This window comes from Zonotrichia albicollis, chromosome 4 (genome assembly GCF_047830755.1).
Source record: "Zonotrichia albicollis isolate bZonAlb1 chromosome 4, bZonAlb1.hap1, whole genome shotgun sequence".
NCBI classification, from domain to species: domain Eukaryota; kingdom Metazoa; phylum Chordata; class Aves; order Passeriformes; family Passerellidae; genus Zonotrichia; species Zonotrichia albicollis.
In genome coordinates this window covers 49454207-49473535 of record NC_133822.1, presented here as the reverse complement: position 1 = coordinate 49473535, position 19329 = coordinate 49454207, and the positions used below count along the sequence as shown (strand labels likewise).

Sequence of the window (19329 nt, the reverse complement as noted above, 5' to 3'; positions counted from 1 at the left end):
TAGTGAAATAAGTGTGATTTTGAAAAGTTATGGCTATTTAGATGTGACAGTGTAAACTGTTCTAGTCGCATCATCATCCATTTTGCTGTTCAGTTCTAATTTCTGGGAGCATACCCATGTATAGGAACCTCTGCATAGTTTGAAATGTTGAGCTTCTGCTATTTCAGGCTTTCCTGGGTACTCATTTGTCCCTGCCCATGTCAGGGAGGTTAGAACTACATGATCTTTAAGATTCCTTCCAACCCAACCCATTCTGTGGTTGTTCTGCCCGTGTGTTGGCCATAGCTCTGCCATGAACTTTGGATGTGAAAGCTGGCAGAGTGTTTTAAGGTAAAATAGCCTTTTCACCACTTGGCTCTTTGCTTTGATATCTACAGCTCATTGCTGTAATTTCCCACACTTACCATAATTTAGGGAGTATACTTTCTTTGAACAATCTGCAATTGGTTTTGTGGTATTAGGTGCTATACTACCAAAATCTGTGGCTGCTGAGCCACACACTCTTGAAAAACGAAAAGCAGAGCAAACAGAAAATTGAGGAACAGGCATCACTTAAGGTGGCCTCTGGATTTCTGGTCAAATCTAGTTATATAGAGCTCTCTACTATCACTTGCTTTCAAATGTAAAGCAGCTCTTAGCTATCAATTGGGCATAGGCTTTAGGATGTTTATGAGCCTTTTCCCCACAAGATGAGTGGCTGTGCTATGCAGCAGTGATGCTATGAAATGCATGGAGGAGAACAATAGAGAGGGCACCTGAGGAACAGTACTGCAACAGGACAGAGAGCAGTCAGTTCTGAGACCTGAGTGCCATAAAATCAGTTTTAGATGGAGAAGCTGGGCAGGGCATCAAGCCTGGAGAACAAAGATGATGGCACAGTCATGTGTGGTGGTACTGTAGAATAGAGGGCCTGAAAGTTCCCTCTCTGATGGCGGGATGTGCTGTGCATGGCATCCCAGAAGCAAGAAGCCAGTTTGCACTGCATCAGAATCTCCTTTTAGACACTTCTTTACTGCTTTGATGCTCTGTGGCCTGTCAGAGGACCACTGTGTGTCAGCAGACTGTTGTATTTGTTTTCATTTCTAAACAGCCATGGCACCTTTTGAAGGCAAGCGTCCCTCCCCTTAAGGCACTATAGAATAAAACTGTGGAAAACCAAATGCATTTGGCATAATTAATAATGAATAGACATCCACAGCAAAGCCTTGTCTTTTAGACAGATTTTTTCAGATAACCTACTAATCATAACAACACAAGAGCATAGCTAAGAATATATTAATGGTATAGTTTAGGCATATTTTTCTTAATAATCCATATGTAGACAAATAACTTAGCAAAGTACTAAGTCTGCAGATATGGATATGGATTTTTTTTCTACTTGAATTATTTCTCCTTAATGGAACTTTTAAGCTGCAGATAACTATTTCTTAGGGATCCTCTGCACTGTAGTTTAATCATTATTCCAGCTTATCAAAAAAGGTCACAATGACCTTTTGTTGCTGCATTTTGTACCTCTGTTAGCTAAATTAATGTCTGCTTGGAACATAGAGTGAGATCAGAGAATTTGGGAAAGAATAACCTCTGTGTGTGGATTAATAAAGGACTACACTTGCAGTAAAATGAACAATCGTGTTCTTTCTGAGAATCAGCCACTCAGTGGAGGCACTAAGGCAAAGCCAGTCCTCACAGTAGACCCAGGCGGTGTTTTGAAAGCTTCATGTCTTCAAAGTCACCATGGTGCCCTCCAACAGGAACATTATCGACTTCCCAGAAGCATTTGTAGCATTTGAGGAAAAGTTCAAGTGATAAAGGCACTCGGCACAGACTTTGTCTTGCTCTTGTCAAAGCAGCACTGCCCTACCCAAGGGCATGACATCTGCTCTGCTGTGCATCAAGTGACAGGTGGGGGCTCCTTAAGAAATGCCTTTTCTTTCTAGATTTCACAAATCTTTGCTCACTATTCCCATTTCCAGCACCTAGCTCTTGCAACTCAGTGGCTGGGATGACTGTGAGGCAGAAAATGTGATCATTTGCTGATAACTTGTGTAAAACCTCTGAGTTCAGGAGAAGTGGGGAATATTACTCAGAGATATATAATTGAAAAAAAATTAGAATAAAATAGAAATCAACAGAAAATATACATTTTTGAGATTCTATTATTTTTTGAAACAAGATATCATAATAGACATGCTGGTGCTTTTTCAGTTCCAAAGCTCTGCCTGCTGCTGCATGATGACACCAGGCTCAGACTTTGCTGTGTTTTTTTAGTCCTTACAATTTTGGATGTACGTTGGAAAAAGCAAACTGTATTTCAAAATCTGGGGCAACTAATAAATAGAGCTCTAAACTTATTGATTTTAAGGCTCTCATACCCCATACTCAGTCTGACATAGCAAGGGAACTGACTTAAAGGAGCAATTTTTGTTTGCTTTGTATTTATTTGAAGTCTGTGATGGGCATTTAGACCCCTTCTTGGCTCACAAATGCTGTGTGATTGGGTTTTTCTGCTATTTTTTCTTGACATTGCTGCTGGAGCAGAAGATGACAACTCCTGCCTCCTCTGTGTCCTTGGACATTCACTCCTTGCTGTGCTGTGGCACATCTGCTCTCTTTCGGGGAAAATTCCTTAGTTCCAGTTCACCTTTGCATAGTCAGCAGTTTATTTTATATACGTGGTGTGTTGCAAAGAAAAAAAAGTGGTTGCTCTTTTCCCAGCATCCTACCATAGCCTTTTGAACAAAAATGGCTGATTATTCAAAGTTAGCTTTAGTATATGCTAGGCTGCAGTATGTGGTTGCTTACTGCTCTTTCTTCTGCAGAGGAAAGATTCAAGAAGTCTTGCAAGAAAACTGCAGACTCAGTGCTCTGCTTCCTCATGGGCAGCTGACAGGCTGGGGGTTGTGCTCTGCCAAATCAGCCTCTTTTTGATACCATTATTTCTCTGCAGGCTAGACTTGAACCCACCTGCAGGGGTGGGAGCCACTAACCCCAGGAAACTTGCCTGAAAATAAATCCAAGAGAGCTCTTCCAAATGTCCTGCTGAAATGTGTGCAAAATTATTGCTAGTTTTTGCCGTATGTTGCAGTATTGTACTGTTGTGTTTTTTACTTTCAAGATCCATTTTATGGCATGGTAGTCACATTTATGTTTAGACTGGAACTCTCTCACAGATAGGGAATTAAACTTCAGCTGTTAGGAGGTGCCTTGTCACAAGCCCACCAAATGTCTTCTCAGCCCTGCTGAAATGTCTCCTGCAAAAGGGAAATGGATGTATAGTATATTATGTCCTCTTTCTCTGCATTGAGCACTTCTGAGCAACATCTCACTAAAGCAAGCTTGAAAAGCAGCAAGTGCTTGGACAGCTTCCTCTTTCTCATTCTAGCAGGAGCCACGGTCAACCCATGAATGATATTTATGTAAAAGACATTAAGGATTGTTGGTTAAATGTCTGTTTGGTCTAGACTGTGCCCTGGTTATCTGAGTAGCTCCACTGGACATCACTATTTGCACAAACCAGTCTGAGGGTAAATGAATCAGTTTTCTGCCAAAGCACTGACCTCCTGTGATTGATTGACCTGGCGAACAGCCCTCAGCTGACAGCAGGCCATAAAAAAGGGACTTGTGAGCAAAGGAGTGTCATTAGACTCTGAACCTCTTGGAGCCATGAGGGCAATACTGTTGGCAGTGGTTTACATCCCGCTCATTGTGGCTGTGGAACGGTAAGAAAACTCCTCTGCCTTCACTGGCACACATCTCAGCTGGCTTCATGGGTGACCTGTGCTTGTTGCTACTTGAGGTCTCCAAAAAGGAACCTTTTTTTAAAATAGATGGAGTATATGACAGTTCTAGAAAGGACAATCAGGTTTTTTTTGTGTGTTTATTTTATTTGCATAGAATCCCTTTGATTCGATTCAAATCTATCAAGAAACAGCTGAAGGAAAAGGGAGAATTAGAGGAATTTTGGAGGAATCACCACCCTGATGTTTTTGCCCGGAGGTACCTGCATTGTTTCCCTGCAGATATTGCTTTATCAGTAGGAACTGCTTCAGAAAGGCTGTATGATTACATGAATGTAAGTACAGTTTTGGTAATGCAATCATTCGGACTCATCATTCTACTGGAGGCAGGGTTCTTTTCCCAGCACATTTCAAATCTAGTCTGTCAATGAAATTATAGAGCTTGTGGTGTCTTGTTGCTTTATGCTATAAATGTTAGATCATAAAAAACCAGGTTGCAATCTGTAAAATAAAGCATGTCTAGATCTAGGATAGCATGAGACCTGAGTAGAAAGCAGATGTAGAGTAGCAGTGGTAGTCCTGTGACAAGTTTTACTTTTGTACAGATCTGTAGTGGACTTGGTTGGGTCCCCAAAGAAATATGGGAGGTTTGCCTGTATCAGTCTTGGCAAACTGCAGGGTTTTTCACAGCAGAATCTGATTGCTTCATTTAGTCATGTTCTATTTACCAGACTCTTGGATGCTGCTGTTTTATAAAAAAAATCCCCCAAATCTCATTAATTTGATCAGGTGGAATCAAAAATCAGTGATGATAAAGACTTAAGTAGAGTTTTTTATTTTTCTGCTTTTATCTCTGGAGTTTAATATGTATTAAGTATTGGAGAATGACCTTGGAGGATTTACCATCTAAACTGAAAAAGGAAAAAATATTAATTTCTCTGGATCTCAGACAAGCAAGTCAGCAGGTCTACCATTTTGTAAGCTGTCTTTCCTGGTTTTAGAATTTTGTCCATTTGGATGGTCTCTGTTTTCTGTTTTATTTGGTTTTTCTGCTATGCTTATCTGAAGGGAAACTAAGCTGCAGAAATGTTGTGAAGTCTTCACCTGAACAGGGAATGGAATCGAAGGGAAGGACAAATTCATTCAGCAAGAACTTACTGACACTTGAGGGCCATAAAGAATAAAGAAATAAGTATGTGAAGAAGAACAAAGGACACTGAAACACTTCAACCTGCTCTAAAGCTTATTTCAAAGAGGGATAAATGAAAATCTCAAAACAACAAAGCAAAACCCACTTCCCCAGCATATTCAGATAGCACCAGGAAAGGTTTTATTGCAGTGTGTATGTGGGGTTTCTGGTTGTATGTGTTTTGGTTTTGGGTTTTTTTTTTTTGATGAACATCACTTAGGTTTGTTTAATGCAGGAAGAAATAGAATCTTACTGTATAGTTGGATATTCTCTTAAATGGCATGCTTGCTTGCCCTTTCAAGATTGTGTCATTCAGACTGCTTATTCTGGGGTCAGAAACATCAGTTTATTAATTAACAACTGTGCACTTGAAGGTACATATTCAAATACTTGTATTACTGAAAAAAGTTTGGCACTAGCTATTGCTTTTCTATCTGTGGTTGAATTCCAGAAATACCTCTTCCTAAAAATAGGTCTCTTAATGCTGAAGTGCTCTTCCAGGGCCAGATAGGAGCACTCAGACACTTGTATTCGGGATGTGGATAAGCACTTCACTCCAGCATTCACGTGTTCACAGATTATTTCAGTCTCCATTGGTATCCAGGGATGGTCAGTAGTTTCTTCATCTGCTGGCTGAACTTTGTCCAGTACATCAGGCACAGTTTGTGCAGCACAATAGTTTTTGACTTGCTACAATAGTTGCTAATTACGAGGAAAAAGGGCAGCCACATAAGACAGTGTTTGTGCCACTGGTCAGAGCCCTCTGAAGCTGGCAGAGGCAGGCCGTCCTGACTTTGCCACACTGTTTTCTTATTGACATCAGTAAGGAACAGCCTGGAAGTCTGTGTGGTCATGTGAGAGTTTCATCTTGAGAGTGACCTTGCCACCTCTGAAGCCAGTGCAAGAGGGTTTGCTGACTCCATAGGGAACCCAGCTGAATATTTGCTTAAAAGGCTTTACAAATGCCACACGTTCATTCAGCTGCAGTAAAACCTGCTGCTCAAAGCCACTTTGTAGATGTCGTATGATTATTCCTCTACATTTCTGTCTACTGATGAGGATCTTACTCTTCTGGTACACTAATTATGATGGACTTCCAGTCCTTAGAATCTGCTTTAAACCCAGAGAAGAGTAATAAACATAATCCTATTCATTCTGGCCCTATCACTAACCCTAAGCATCCTCTTAACTGCACTAAACTTTTGACTCGCCCAAATAACACCCGACTCAGAAAAACTATCCCCATACGAATGCTGATTTGACCCCCTAGGATCTGCCAGGATTTTGTCGCAGTCTGAGGGGATGCCTAGTGCTTGTTTGATCCTGTTTCGTGAAGGAAGGTGAGATGGATGAGTGTGAGGCCTACGATGACGAATGGGAGGAGGAAGCGAAGGGCAAAGAATCGAGTTAGTGTGGGGTTATCAACAGAGAATCCACCTCAGGCTCATTCGACTAGTGTTAGTCCAATGTAGGGGATTGCTGAGAATAGGTTTGTGATTACTGTAGCTCCTCAGAACGACATTTGGCCTCATGGTAGGACATATCCTATGAAGGCGGTTGCTGTGAGGGCTAAGAGGAGAATGACTCCGTCTCGCTTCAGACACGCTCCGTGTGGCTGCCTTCCCGTTTAAATGGAATTGCACAGAAGGCCCTGAGGGAGCGCTGTGGGATGCTCCCGATCCCGGCTCTTCCCCAGAGCAGCCGGCGGGAGGCTGCGGGGGCTGAGGGCCTCATTCCTCCCGCAGGCTCAGTACTACGGGGTGGTGAGCGTGGGGACACCGCCACAGAGCTTCACCGTCGTCTTCGACACCGGCTCCTCCAACTTCTGGGTCCCGTCTGCCTACTGCATCAGCGAGGCCTGCCGTAAGAAATGGCGCTCTCCCTGGCCCCTCTCTTGGCTTGGCTGCAGAGACCTTGCCCCGTTCTCCTTTCCCAAATGCTTGCCTGCAGCAGGGATCTGCAAGGGGAGGGTTTGGAGCATCCCTCAGAGATCCTCTCCTCTCCCCAGTTTGCTGCTCTGTCCTTCATGGCACTCTGCAGCCAGGGCAGGCACCGGCTGCAAGGGCCCAGAGTCCCTCTGCGCCCACCATGAGGTCAAAGGTGCAAAAATAGACCTGGGAGACCTGCCAACAAAGGTGGAAATGCCCATTTCTGTTTTAATTTTTCTCTAAAATGCAAAATTACCTCTCAGGTACAGAAAAACTGGTATGTCTGCAGGAGAACTGAGGTGCCTGCAGTACTTCTTCAGCACTTTTCTCTTGAGAGAAGTGAAAATCTCGTTCTCCTACATCTCATCTTGTTCTGCATTGGGGAGTGGGTGGGTTGCCCAGACCTCTCTTCAGTGTGGAGGTGTCATTTTTTTTTGTGTAGGGGTACACCAGAAATTTAAGTCCTTCAAGTCAGATTCATACGAGCATGGAGGGGAAGCCTTCTCCCTGCAGTACGGCTCAGGACAGCTTCTGGGCATTGCTGGCAAAGACACACTGCAGGTGAGTGTCCATCAAAAATGGCTGTCAGCCTCCACATCAGCTGTCTGCAGGGCACTTCAGTTTCCTTGCCCTGGAAAACCTTCCCTGGTTTAGGCAAGGGCAGAGTGAGGTCCCACCAAGCTGAGAGGTGTGGGTTCTGCTTCAGCTTTGGGCTACCAACACAAATGCATCACATTTTATTTTTCATTTCTGCTTGTCTTCTTGGATCCTCTTCTGGGCTAATGAAGAAGCAGCCACATAATTAAGGCATTCTAAGGAATCAGTGCTGCCTACCTGCCAAATGGACGCGTGCTATGTTGATGCAAGTCACACAAAGATAGCCAGGTTTTGTAAACTGAATGAATGCATTGATATGGATCAGAAATATGGCTAATTTCTTGTTATTGGTGGTGTCATTACTTTCAGTTCTGGTTGTTCTTTGCTTGGTTGATGGTGGTTGTCTCTTTTTTTTTTTTTTTTTTACCAAACAGATAAGTAACATCTCCATCAAGGGACAGGACTTTGGCGAGTCAGTGTTCGAGCCAGGAACAACTTTTGTCCTTGCCCACTTTGATGGTGTTCTGGGCTTAGGCTACCCCTCCTTAGCAGTGGGCAACGCTCTGCCTGTGTTTGACAGCATCATGAACCAGCAGCTGGTAGAGGAGCCAGTCTTCTCTTTCTATCTGAAAAGGTCTGTCTTTAAAATAACACTGCTAAAAAAGAAGTAAATCTATTTTAACTGTTGATAGAAACAACTGTGCATCTGTATAAAGCTTCAACCCTAGAAAAACATTCCCCCCATTTTTTTGATTCTTTGTGTTGTTTCTTTGTTTTCAATTTGACATTGAAGATTATAGCATGAAAAGAAAAAAAAATGTTATGGAGAAGACCATGACTTTTTGGACAGAGATTTATTTTTGTTGGAGCGGGTCATAAATAAAAGTTCCCGGCTCAGACTCACCATGTCAGTTGCCAGAGGTTTCCCTCTGGCCCAAGCAGATGAGCAGAAGTGCTGTGCTACATGCAAATAGCCACATTTCAGAAAAATACTGTTCCCTAATCTGGACCCAGCTGCAACTCCACCTATTTCTTTAGTGTTTCCTCTGAGCTGAGAGTAGCATCTAGCTCAGCCTGCTCCCCATGCCTACCTTGGTGTACACATTAAGTCTTCTCAGAGATTGTTGGGAGGGTATGAGTTGGAAAACATACAGTGATAATTTAGTAGTAATCCCTTTCAGCCATCCATATCTGAATTAAGAAAGGGCTGTGATTTGACTTCTGCTTTTTAAGTGTGATCTCATTGTGCATACTGGCATGCTCCCATGCCTGTGTTAACCTGTTTTCTGCTTTCAGAGGAGACGACACCGAGAACGGCGGTGAGTTGATTCTGGGGGGAATAGACCATTCTCTCTACAAAGGTTCAATCCACTGGGTCCCAGTCACTGAGAAAAGCTACTGGCAAATACACATGAACAAGTATGTGTGTATGTATGTATGTATGTATGGATGGATGGATGGATGGATGGATGGATGGATGGATGGATGGATGTATAAAAAACCTGGTGAAATTCACCTCCCTAGCTAAAGCCCCAGAGACAGAAACACCTGGTGGCAGAGGAGCAGGGGAGCTCAGCTGCAGTGTTCTAGCCCCTCAAAGAGTGGTTCCCCAGGATGAGATTGGGGTTTGTTAGTTCTGTAAATCTGCTGTGACCTGGGTGGCTGGTTATGTTTTAATATGATACACCAGTGGTCAAGATGAGCCTTGGTGGACTGTTCAGTTAAGAGGTTAAGGCACCCAGGAATAGAATCCAGCTCTGGGTCCTGCTTTCATCTGTCCTGCTAACTTTGGTCAAAGTAGCCAGTGTTCCTTTGTCCCACCTCTAGCACTCTGCCTAAATTGATGAGAACACATACCTGGGGGTGAGGACAAATTCATCAGCAGGAAGCAAATGGTTAGAGTTGTAGGAGTCTCAAGAGAGAAAAGTGGGTCCACAGACATCCTTGTCTTTAGCAAAGCTTGGCAGCTAGTTTTAATCATAAAAACACAGAATCATTGGAAAAGATCTTTAAGATAATTGAGTACAACTGTCTATCCAGCACCACTACCAAGTACATCACTAAACCATGTCCTCCAAAGCCACATTCACACATCTTTTGAACACTTCCAAAGATGGTGACCCTACCACTTCCCAGGCAGCCAGTTCCAACACTTCACAATGCTTTCTGTGAAGAAATTTTTCCTAATATCAAATCTAAATCTACCGTGGTGCAACTTGAGGCCATTTCCTCTTGTCCTGTCACTTGTTGTCTGGGATTAACTTCAGTCAGTACTCTGATACTTTAGCTAGCAATAATGCAGTGTTTCAGTCACAGTGTATATGCCATTTGCTTAAAGCTGCTTTTTTTCTTTTTTCATTTGCAGTATAAAGATCCAGGGCCGGGTGGCACTTTGCTCCCACGGCTGCGAGGCCATCGTTGACTCTGGCACTTCTCTTATCACTGGCCCCTCTTCACAAATCAGGCGATTGCAGGCATATATTGGGGCAAGCCCATCAAATACTGGAGAGGTAAAAACTGTGCAGCAGAAAACAGCTAGAGAGGAAGAGAAATTGGTACATGATGCAAAGGGTTGAAAAATAAGAGAAATGATGGCTTGGACAGGTGCCAGCGAAGGCCTTGTTTCCAGGACAGCACTGGGCTCTGAGTCAAGCTGCTTTTGACCTCTATGCCTTGTCCCAGTCCTTTTCCTAAATGTTCACTTTATCTTCTATACTGGTGTTTAAGGAAATAATGGGAACTGAGCAATGGATCTGTACTCTGCATGAGAGATAATTTTCTTTTGGAAGCTTGGAGTCTTTTTGAGGTCCCCAGCTCTCCCAAGCCAGGAGGGATTGGGTGCTGATGGCCAGCCATGTCAGGAATGGTACTTTAATGACAGCCCCACAGTGGCTTCACTGACAGGGCCCCTCACTGTCAGCAGTTGGTGTCATGCCAGAGCTCCTGGGAGGGTTGCACATCAGTGTCACTCAGTGCTGGCTCCTTGCAGGGTACAGGACAAGGCTTGCTGGCTCTTACTCTTCCTCCTGAACTTTACCCCACTGACCCTTTCCTGGTTTTCCTTTCTTCCCTGCTGCTGCCTCCTGCATCTCCCTTGCTGACACTCCTCCCCACTCCTTCCTGTCCTGCCTTCAGGGAAAGAGCAGTTTATTTTACACCCAGTTTATTTTACCATGCCTATTGCTGGCCCTTGGCTGACTCCCACAGACTCCCACAGGTCACCAGCACATTGCCACAGCTCCAGTGCTCAAGCAAAACTGAGTTTTTGTTAACTTCGTTAACAAACCCCGTGTGGCTTTTGTTAACTTTGCATTTCACAGAATATTCTGAATTGGAAGAGACCCACAAGGATCATCAAGTCCATCCCTCAGGAATGGCCTGTACAGGAATGCAACCCATGGCCTTGATGTTATTAGCACCATGTTCAAACCAACTGAGCTAATCTCAGTTTGTCTTGATCCTGACCCAAAGCTACTCTTGGAAGAAAAGAGTATTGCAAGTGCCCAGTGCACTGGACAAAGGGCAGACTAAAGTGGACTCTTAACTCACTTTCATTTTTAAGAGGAGGACTTTCAGTGACCTCTGTGTAGCTCCTGAGGCTCCTGATTCTTTCTCAATCAAACCTTTAATCTTGATTTTGTTCAACTTTTTAGATACATGCCAAAGAGTATGCTCTGATAACAAGTTGATTTTGTAATGGTTCATGCTAATGAACACAGATAAAATATGTATTTCCAATGTACTTATCCTAGCCTAACACAAACAAGGAATGGGTCATTGCTGTGCAGGTTCATATATATACCAGTGCTGACCTGAGGACATTTATCTGGTATCTCAGATTTCACAAAAAAGCACCCGGAAAATAGGAGTTTCTGAGGCAGATTTTTAGCAATCACAGACAGACTGCACATATTGACTCAAATTTATCCCAGTAAAAGTGAGTGTATCTACCCTGGGTTTTACCAGAACTTTTATCTCTTTTCAGCAAGGATTGATTTGTTCTGGATGTACTATTCTGTAATAGCTGTGTGAAAGAATTATGTCTTGCTTCTTGTATCCTACAAATCATTTTACTGGCTTTTTGTACCCTTGTCCCATGATTTGTATTGTTCTAATGGTATGACAGTTGGTAAGTGTGTACAAGATGTACGGTTATGTTTTCATAAAATAGATTGAAAAACAGCAAAAAGCAGGTTTTTCCTTCTAGGAAGCCTCTAAAAAATGACTTAAAAACTACAGTTTACAGCAAAGGTTTCTCTGGGACTTGGAGCATTCTACAGTTCCGTTTCCCACAACAGTTGTTTCATGAAATAACTAGAAAGGCCAGGACATTATGTTCTCTGTTACTGTAACTGAATATGTTATTTAGGTACATTAATGATCGTGCCAGAGTTTAGTCCTTCTGCTCCCACTCCAGGGCAAAGTGTAAGCACAAAGTACTATGTTCCTCACTAGCTATTTTCCCCCTAAAGTGATGATATGTGGGAGGACCTGGGGTGAACTGCACCCACAGGGTGCTCCCTCTGTGGCTTGAGCAGCTCCCTCTGCCCTGTCAAGGCAAGAGCATTGGAGAACTTTTGCTCAGCAGACCTTGCTGATTTAGGCTGGCTGGGGCTCACACGCTTAGTTGTGCCTTTGAGTTGCACAGGGAGGATATCAGAGCCCCTTCACCTCATTTCTCTTGGGACTTGCAAGGATTTTCATCAGCCCAGGGTCCCTAGGATGCACTGGTCTGGGCTGCTGGGCTGGTTTGACCGAGTACACGAAAGCTGGAGGGCACTGTTGGGCTGTCAGCCAGCCTGATGCTGTTTCTCTGTAGTAAATTCACTATTACCTACTCCAAAAGCCTTGAATCCAAGAGCAGTACTTGAAGAAAGACAGAGCAATCCCATCTCAGTCAGTGCATTGTTTCCAGTTTCTCGTAGACTGCAGAAGACTGTCGAGCTTGCCTCACATTAGCTTCACGATCGGACACCGCGAGTACAGGCTGGCAGCAGAGCAGTACATCATAAAGGTGAGTGTCAGCAGCTTCCCTGCTCCTCACTCCCTGAGCTGGGCATGGAGCAGGCTGCTGCAGGCACATGTGCTTTCCCTTCCAGGAGTCTATTGATGACCAAACCTTCTGCATGAGTGGCTTTCAGTCTCTTGACATCCCCACTCGCACGGGCTCGCTCTGGATTTTAGGAGATGTCTTCATGTCTGCATTTTACTGTGTTTTTGACCGTGGGAATGACAGAGTGGGATTTGCAAAAGCTGTTCACAGAAAGGATTACTACTGAGCTGTAATAGCATTTATTCTGTCTTAAGTTAATGTAATGATTTTCAACACATGTGTGAAGAAGAGCTTTTACTGCAACTCTGGACCTAAATGCACATTGTGTTGTTCCTCTCTAAGTTTTAAGGACTTTGCAGTGATCCTTGTCCCAGACGATATAGTTTGGTTAAATATCTATATGTTTACATCAGTGAAACAATTTTTCCTGAGTAACTCATGGACACTACAGCTCTCAGGATAAAGCAGCAGAGCCAGTCAGCGCTCAGATTTGCAAAAGATCAGGAAGAATAAAAATGCTGAACTGTGCCAAGCTGAAAAGACAGCAGCTGTGTGTGGGGAAAACTAATCCTAATCGTGCCTGGTCTGGCTATCTTTTTTTTCTTCTTGTGCACTAGTTTCCACCTCATTTCCTACAGCTGTCCTTTCCCATCAGTATTTTCCATGGTTTGGGTTTTGTTCAATTTTATTTCCTGAGTGCCATGGAAATTCTCTTTAAATTAGCTTGCTCCAACCAGCTTATATAAAAGGGAATTTGACTGATGCCTGTGTGGCATCACCACTAATTTCAGCTACTGTTCCTTGCACAGTTTCCTGCTTCTCATGCCACCTCTCAGACCTGCTTTTTCCCTGGGATTCATAATACCTTGATAATTCTCCTGTTTTGGGTCTCAGCATTTGATGTCTGTGCCTTAGGTCAGATGCTGCATTTAGTGCCTGACTCCTCTCCCCCTGGGCAGTGTGAGCAGCTGGAGCAGCATCCATTCACATTAGAAACCCAGAGTGCAGCCTGTGCAAAGGGATACCAGTGTTCCTCCCCCTCAGATGAGTTATGGGACCTGCTCACCAGCACTACACATCTACTGCCCCTTGCTCAGCCACTTCTTGTCACCAGTGGCAGAAGTTTCAGATGGAACAGCCACAGGTAGCTGTGCTGGTTTGGCAAAAGAGTCTCCTAAATTCTACCCATTGAGTTATTTGTTTGCTAAACCCCATACACATGAATAAAACTTGACCAAACAAAATCTGCTTTACCTTAGTGCTGTTTCAGTTACATTTTCTGTTTCTTTACAGTGGTTCCAGTGCTGGGAGGAAGGGGAGTCGAGGGTGGAAAAATAATTGAAAATTCAGGTTGCTCTCTGTCCTGGAGGATAAAAAGTGTCTTGGCATGTTGGGGCTGCTTGTATCTTCCTAAAGCCTGCAAATGTCTGCAGTCCCAGCCATGGGCATGGGCACCTTCCCAGCAGGGCAGAGCCATGGGCAGGTAGAGACTGGCCCCGTGGTGGCCCCTGGAACAGATGTTGGTGGCCCCCAGGCACTTTCTGCTGCTGTCTGTCTGTCTGGATGTGCCTGGCACAGACCAAAGGCAATATCCGTTGCTGGCCTTGGTGGAATCACAGCCCCTAGATTTTAAGTTTTCAGTTGTAAGACTCAATAAGTATTACAAAAACAGAATGGTTTTCCTGCAGGTATCTCTAAATACTGATCTTGCCTTCCAATATGAAATAATCTTTCTCCCTGGTGCCTGTTTCCATGACTCTCTATTTGCAGCCACATTGTGTTACACATTTGGCATCCAGGCTATCAACCTCCAGCAAAAGAGACTCTGCTGCCAGCTGTCTCTTTCTGCAGATGAGACTGAGCTGTGTGAAGTTCCCCTGTATTTCAGGCCAATCTTGCCTTGATTCCCCTTTGTCCATGTCACTCTTAAACAGTGGATTGACCATGAGCTAACTTATTTGTCTAGAAAATGTCATTTGTTTGGTCATGAGCCAAGACAAACAAACATCTATAAAGCCCCATTCCCCATTTAACAGCAGCAGGGTATTTTTGTTTTCTCTACTACGCAGCATACTTAACACTCTGGTACATTTCCATTATACATACAGCATGTATGTGTTCCATAAATATGAGTTTGCAGAGTTAGAGATCTGTTATTTACAACAGAAGATTTTCAGGGTGTTGGGACATGTCCCCACAGCCAGTCATTCCCAGCACTGACGTCTTGGCTCTATGAATTCCAGCACAGAGTGGGAACCCATCCTAGAAACAGGTGGAAAGTCAGGGAGCATGCACAGGGGTTAGTCCTCTCTTTGTTCTGATATATCTGATCTTGCTCAAGATTAACACCATCTGATTGGAGCAAACTGTTGCCCTGACCTACTCATCTATCCTGGCCCTGTGCTATCCTTGTCCAACTTTGCCAGCTTCTGTGCCTTGCTGTTCCTGGTAGACATCAAGTTGATTTGCATGTCAGGTCTAACTCTTGCCAGAACTGCTTCTTGAGTTCAGTAAAACCAGGACGATAGTGTGTCTCAAAGTGCCTTTATTCATGCAATAATTCAGGATTGCTAATACCTGTGAACATGGATTGCAGATTGTTGGGTTGCCAAAATACTCCATTTACCATGCTAAGGCAAACAGCTTACTGAGAGAAGTGTGTAAGAGAGCACATAATCCCAAAAGACAGTTTAATACAAATCAGAGTACGCTGATGTTTGCCAAAGTGAGATAACAGGCTAAATGACAAGAGGAAATTTTTCTGGTAACTCATCCCAGCGCTAGCTTCATTAGAAGCAACAAACAGAATGCTGTAGCTGACCTGGAGCTGCCCCACTGGGTTGTGTTATAGATTGCAGTGTATGACTTCAGAGCTGTAATTCCTAATTAAGCTCTTACCTACCTAATGGCTGCTGTGTGGCACCCTCAGCCTCCATCAAATAATGAACACTGTTGCAGGGCTGGGGAGTGCTGGCAGAGCGAGTGGGAGAGGTAGCAAAATCATTGCTGATTAGAGGTACAATGATGTTCTGGTGGAAAGCAGCAGTGTGCCTCCTGGGCAGCAGCCAGGCTGAGAAGAAGATGAGCAGAGCTCGATGATGAGAAGCTGGGAAGGCTTTTCACGCTTAGCAGTGCTGGGATGAAACAAGCTGATGTCTGGGTTGGGGACAAAGAGCATTTTGGTCCAATACCTTAAGCCCTGGTGGAAGCTGTGTGAAGGATTGGAGGGAGCAGGTATGGTGGGACAGGACTCTCAGTGCAGATTTGTGGTGGACACTTGAGAGTCGTCTCTAATATCTGGCTGAAGCTCCCGTACAGTGTGAAGCACAGCTCCTCAAGCTGATGTACTGTGAGGAGAGAGTTAGATTGTGGGCCAGCTTCCTTCACAGCTGCTGAAAACCCTTCTTATACATGTCTGGCCAAACTCCCCAGAAACTTGTACTGCTCTTCTGACAAAAGTGCTATAGAGGAAAGCAGCAGTTACTTTTACTTTGTTTCTAGCTGTGTGACTGGAGCTGTCTGGCTGTCCTTAAAATGTATTATTTGTACTTAAAATTACCCATTAATTATTATTTAAGCACATTGGTAAATTAAGTTCCTTGACAGTTGCAGATGCAATTAGATTGAGAAACATTCAATTGAAAAGTGTGGCTTCAGCTACAAGAAAGAGGGAATCAGGAGGAAAAAGGGAATACTTCCACAAGCTGCATAAGGGCCATTCAGAAAACTGGACTGCTAGGCTAAGGTGCTGTTTATTGCTGTAAAATTTCACTCCACAGAGTTTCTCATTTTGTTGGTCAAACCTAAACATAGCAACCTGAATTGCCTGAAGACTTGTGGAGTGGCAAGTGTGAGGTTGCACCAGAACGCCTGACTCCAAACTGTGATCAAATTTCAATAAGCTGCTGTCAGACACCAGTGTCACCTCATCTCATGGTGTGAAGTCCTTCCATAGGTGCCTGGCAAATCTGTGCATGGCTTTCCTGCATAACTGGAATTCACATAATATGAGTTTAAACAGTGCTTCCTTGGGCCAGGTGTCCTCTGCTTCCTCAACTGGCGGGACAAACAAACGTGTTGCTGTCTAGTGTCTTTGGAGGGTTTGAGAGCATGGTTCTGCTCAGACTGTGCCTAACAAACAGCAGCAGGAGCCAATTTCCAGGCTGAAATAAAGCTGGAAGAAGTATAAGTGGGGAGGGCAGTTGATTTTTGTTCAAAGCCTACCCAGATGAGATAGGGTCCTGCTGTAAGTGATACCAGCTAGAAGGGTTCCTCACCTAAGCTGTTGACTGTAGGAGCAGGAGCAGGCAGGTCTGTTCATTCCCTTCCCAGGTCCAGGGAGTCCTAAAGTCTCCCAGGAGCCACTGGTGTTACCAGTTACTATGGCAGAGAGGCTGGTTTGTTTTTTGAAGTGCAGCCTTCTGAGCAAGAGAGCTGGTGGACTTGCTGTCCATGCAGTCCATACTGCTTTTGCTGGTTGTTGCAGACTTACAACTTTTGGTCCCCCCCTCTCTCTTGTCCTTTCATTCCCTGAGCTACGTTGTCTCTCCCTTGTCTGTCCTCTACTCACTGATGGGAGAACGTTGGCAGCATGCTCCAGACTGCACTTTTGTAAACATGGCTGACAGCTAAACTGGAGCTGTGGCTGCTTTCCTGGCCTACTTTGAGACTTCTTTTGCAGGAGTGATAGCTGAAAGACCAGGTCACTATCAGCAGGTTTGGAGAGGTGGCTTGGTCATCTCTGGAGCAGGAGGAGCCACCTAATGCTGACTTAGGTTTGGGTTAATTAAGAATGTGTGTGGTACATCTGGTTAGCATGGGAATGAGGGAAAGGTTGCGGAAGTGGAGACCAGTTTTAGTAGGAGTCATGGGTCACTTTGTTGTCTGCCTGGGATGACTACAGCCTGTGCACTTCCAGCTGAAGGGCGCCACAAGAGTGGAGTCTTAGGCTTAGTTGCACCTTCAGCTCCATCACCTCTTGAGAGAATGCTGCTGCCCTGTCATCCCTAGGGAAGCTGCCTGGGAGCCTCATTTTACAATAAACTGTCACTGGCCATGCCACATATGTGCTCCAGGGCTCAGACACACCATGCCCATCAGCTATTTTGCACCTCCCATTAATTAAAATGAAATTAAACATTTAATCCTTTTATTTTATCTACCCTTTAGTGGCATAGCTTCATCAGGCGTGGGGCAGAATACTGTCCTACACAAATGTGAGGCCTGATTTTTCAAGTGTTCCTCCAGGCAGTGAGAGATGATGGGCTGAATCTCTCCAGGCTGACAAAGGAACTGAGCCCACATCTTGCCTTTGAGCCACCTGAGTAGAAACCAAAACTGTTGGTGGATCTTACTGGGATGTCACGAACTTTAAGCTGACGGAGCAGACAAAGGCAGCAGAGTTCAGTGTATATCCAAAGTAGACAGAACCATACCCACTCTTCTGAAAACCTTAGTGTTTCCTCTAGTTATGTCTGCACAGCTCACTGCCATATACATCCTGAGGCTCCCAGTACTCTCTGTAAATGTATTTCCCACAGGGTCACAGATTTCAAGCCATTGATTAAGTGGCTTAAAATATGTCACCACAAGGCCTCCTATTTAGGTGCCCAAATCCTCTGCTGCATTTTGTTCATAACTTGTCTGAGTACTGAGTCTGCCCTTCTGCACTTTCAGCAAATTTGTGTGAGAACCACATTCAAGAGAAGACAAAAAGTTCAGTCAAACCCAGAGGAAGAATGGTCAAAGTTTTCTTTCACTCTCCTCATTAGAAAATTCTACTATGGCTGTTTCTTTACTGTCCAGGTTTTCCCATAAGTCCTGCATCTCAAATGTTTGTGGAGCACAAGCAGAAGTACCATTTTTTCCATCACTCAATGTCCTTTGTGGTGAAGTTGTCCCAGAATCTGTTGAAGGTGGATCATCATCAGCATTTGATGCTGTACTAGGACTATGGAAGCTTGGTAAACTCCATCGCTGAAGGTTTCTCTCATGGTCTGTTATGAGACCAGCTATGTTACTAACCTGGGGCTCATGTTTGGGCTCTCCTATCACACTAGGAAGTGACTGATGCATCTCTGAACTTGAGAGGTATGGAGTCATTTCTGGGGGGAAAAAGTGTTGGTTCAGAAGAGCCACATTTGCCTCAGCTATGATCCTTTGGAGCTTCTCTTCTGGCATGCTTGCAGAGCGCTCTGTTGGGAGCTCTGGTTCGTCCAGCACATCAGGTTTAATCTCCTGGGCTTCAGAAACGATGACCTCAGGAACTGGCGTGGCTGTGTCAGATGAGGTGTCACTGTCACCAAACTGTGCCTCGTTCCTGGAGGTTTCTGTTATGGGTCCTAGCTCTCGGCTACCATGAAGTCTGTTACTTCTGCTAACTCCTTCATGTTTCCTCTTGAAGCTTAAGGTGGAGTGCCTCCCTCTTGTGTGCATCTCCTGCAGCCGTCTGATGTGCCCTTTTTCATCTGCTGGGAAAAACACTGAATTCTCACTCGTCTGCCGGCTGTAGCGCTGGTGAGTGGGGTATGAAGGACCCTCATGGACACTGAGAAACCTCTTGACTCTTCTCAAAACCGAATGCTGTCTCTGGTGTTTCTCCTCTTCCCAAGGCCACTCTTCCCCATAGAGAAACTCGGTATCAGCCAGCCTGCCAAGTAAAGCCAGGCAGTACATGTCACTTAAATATAGGAAGCATCAATACACATTTATCCCTCTGTCTCAGACATAGGACCCAAGACATAGGAACCAAGGCCCTAGTGTGTCCCTTAAGAGAAGGAAGAAAAAGATGAGGGTGCCAGGAAAGAGTGTCTGTGCCTTTGAATC

At 44.4% G+C, this 19329-nt stretch overlaps 2 protein-coding genes across 6 annotated transcripts in view; one reads left to right on the top strand and one right to left on the bottom strand.

Moving 5' to 3' along the window:
• Positions 1–2784: 2784 nt before the first annotated feature.
• Positions 2785–18606, top strand: LOC102065260 (cathepsin E). 2 transcript variants are annotated; one of them, XM_005480592.4, is made up of 9 exons: positions 2794–3719; positions 3895–4072; positions 6672–6789; positions 7297–7415; positions 7886–8085; positions 8748–8870; positions 9817–9961; positions 12367–12465; positions 12551–18606. In XM_005480592.4, exons 1-9 carry the CDS (start codon positions 3664–3666, stop codon positions 12728–12730), a joined length of 1218 nt encoding a protein of 405 aa, XP_005480649.2. In that variant the 5' UTR covers positions 2794–3663; the 3' UTR covers positions 12731–18606. The 2 variants fall into 2 exon arrangements, with proteins under 2 accessions (XP_074395846.1, XP_005480649.2); XM_074539745.1 differs by lacking the exons at positions 6672–6789; positions 7297–7415 and having other exon boundaries at positions 2785–3719.
• BEST3 (bestrophin 3) overlaps positions 14397–19329 on the bottom strand; it is a 25156-nt gene continuing 20223 nt past the window's right edge. For all 4 annotated transcript variants that reach the window (XM_074539741.1, XM_005480593.4, XM_074539742.1 and 1 more), the window contains one exon: positions 14397–19153. In XM_074539741.1, coding sequence (XP_074395842.1) covers positions 18247–19153 — 907 coding nt within the window. In that variant the 3' untranslated portion in view covers positions 14397–18246. The remainder of the gene's footprint in view (positions 19154–19329) is intronic.

Bases quoted from the DNA above. Each gene is read 5' to 3' on its own strand.
- LOC102065260 (XM_005480592.4), top strand. From the start codon at position 3,664: ATGAGGGCAATACTGTTGGCAGTGGTTTACATCCCGCTCATTGTGGCT. The intron at 4,073-6,671 runs GTAAGTACAGTT...TTCCTCCCGCAG, and splicing joins GGCTGTATGATTACATGAAT to GCTCAGTACTACGGGGTGGT. The intron at 7,416-7,885 runs GTGAGTGTCCAT...TTTACCAAACAG, and splicing joins CTGGCAAAGACACACTGCAG to ATAAGTAACATCTCCATCAA.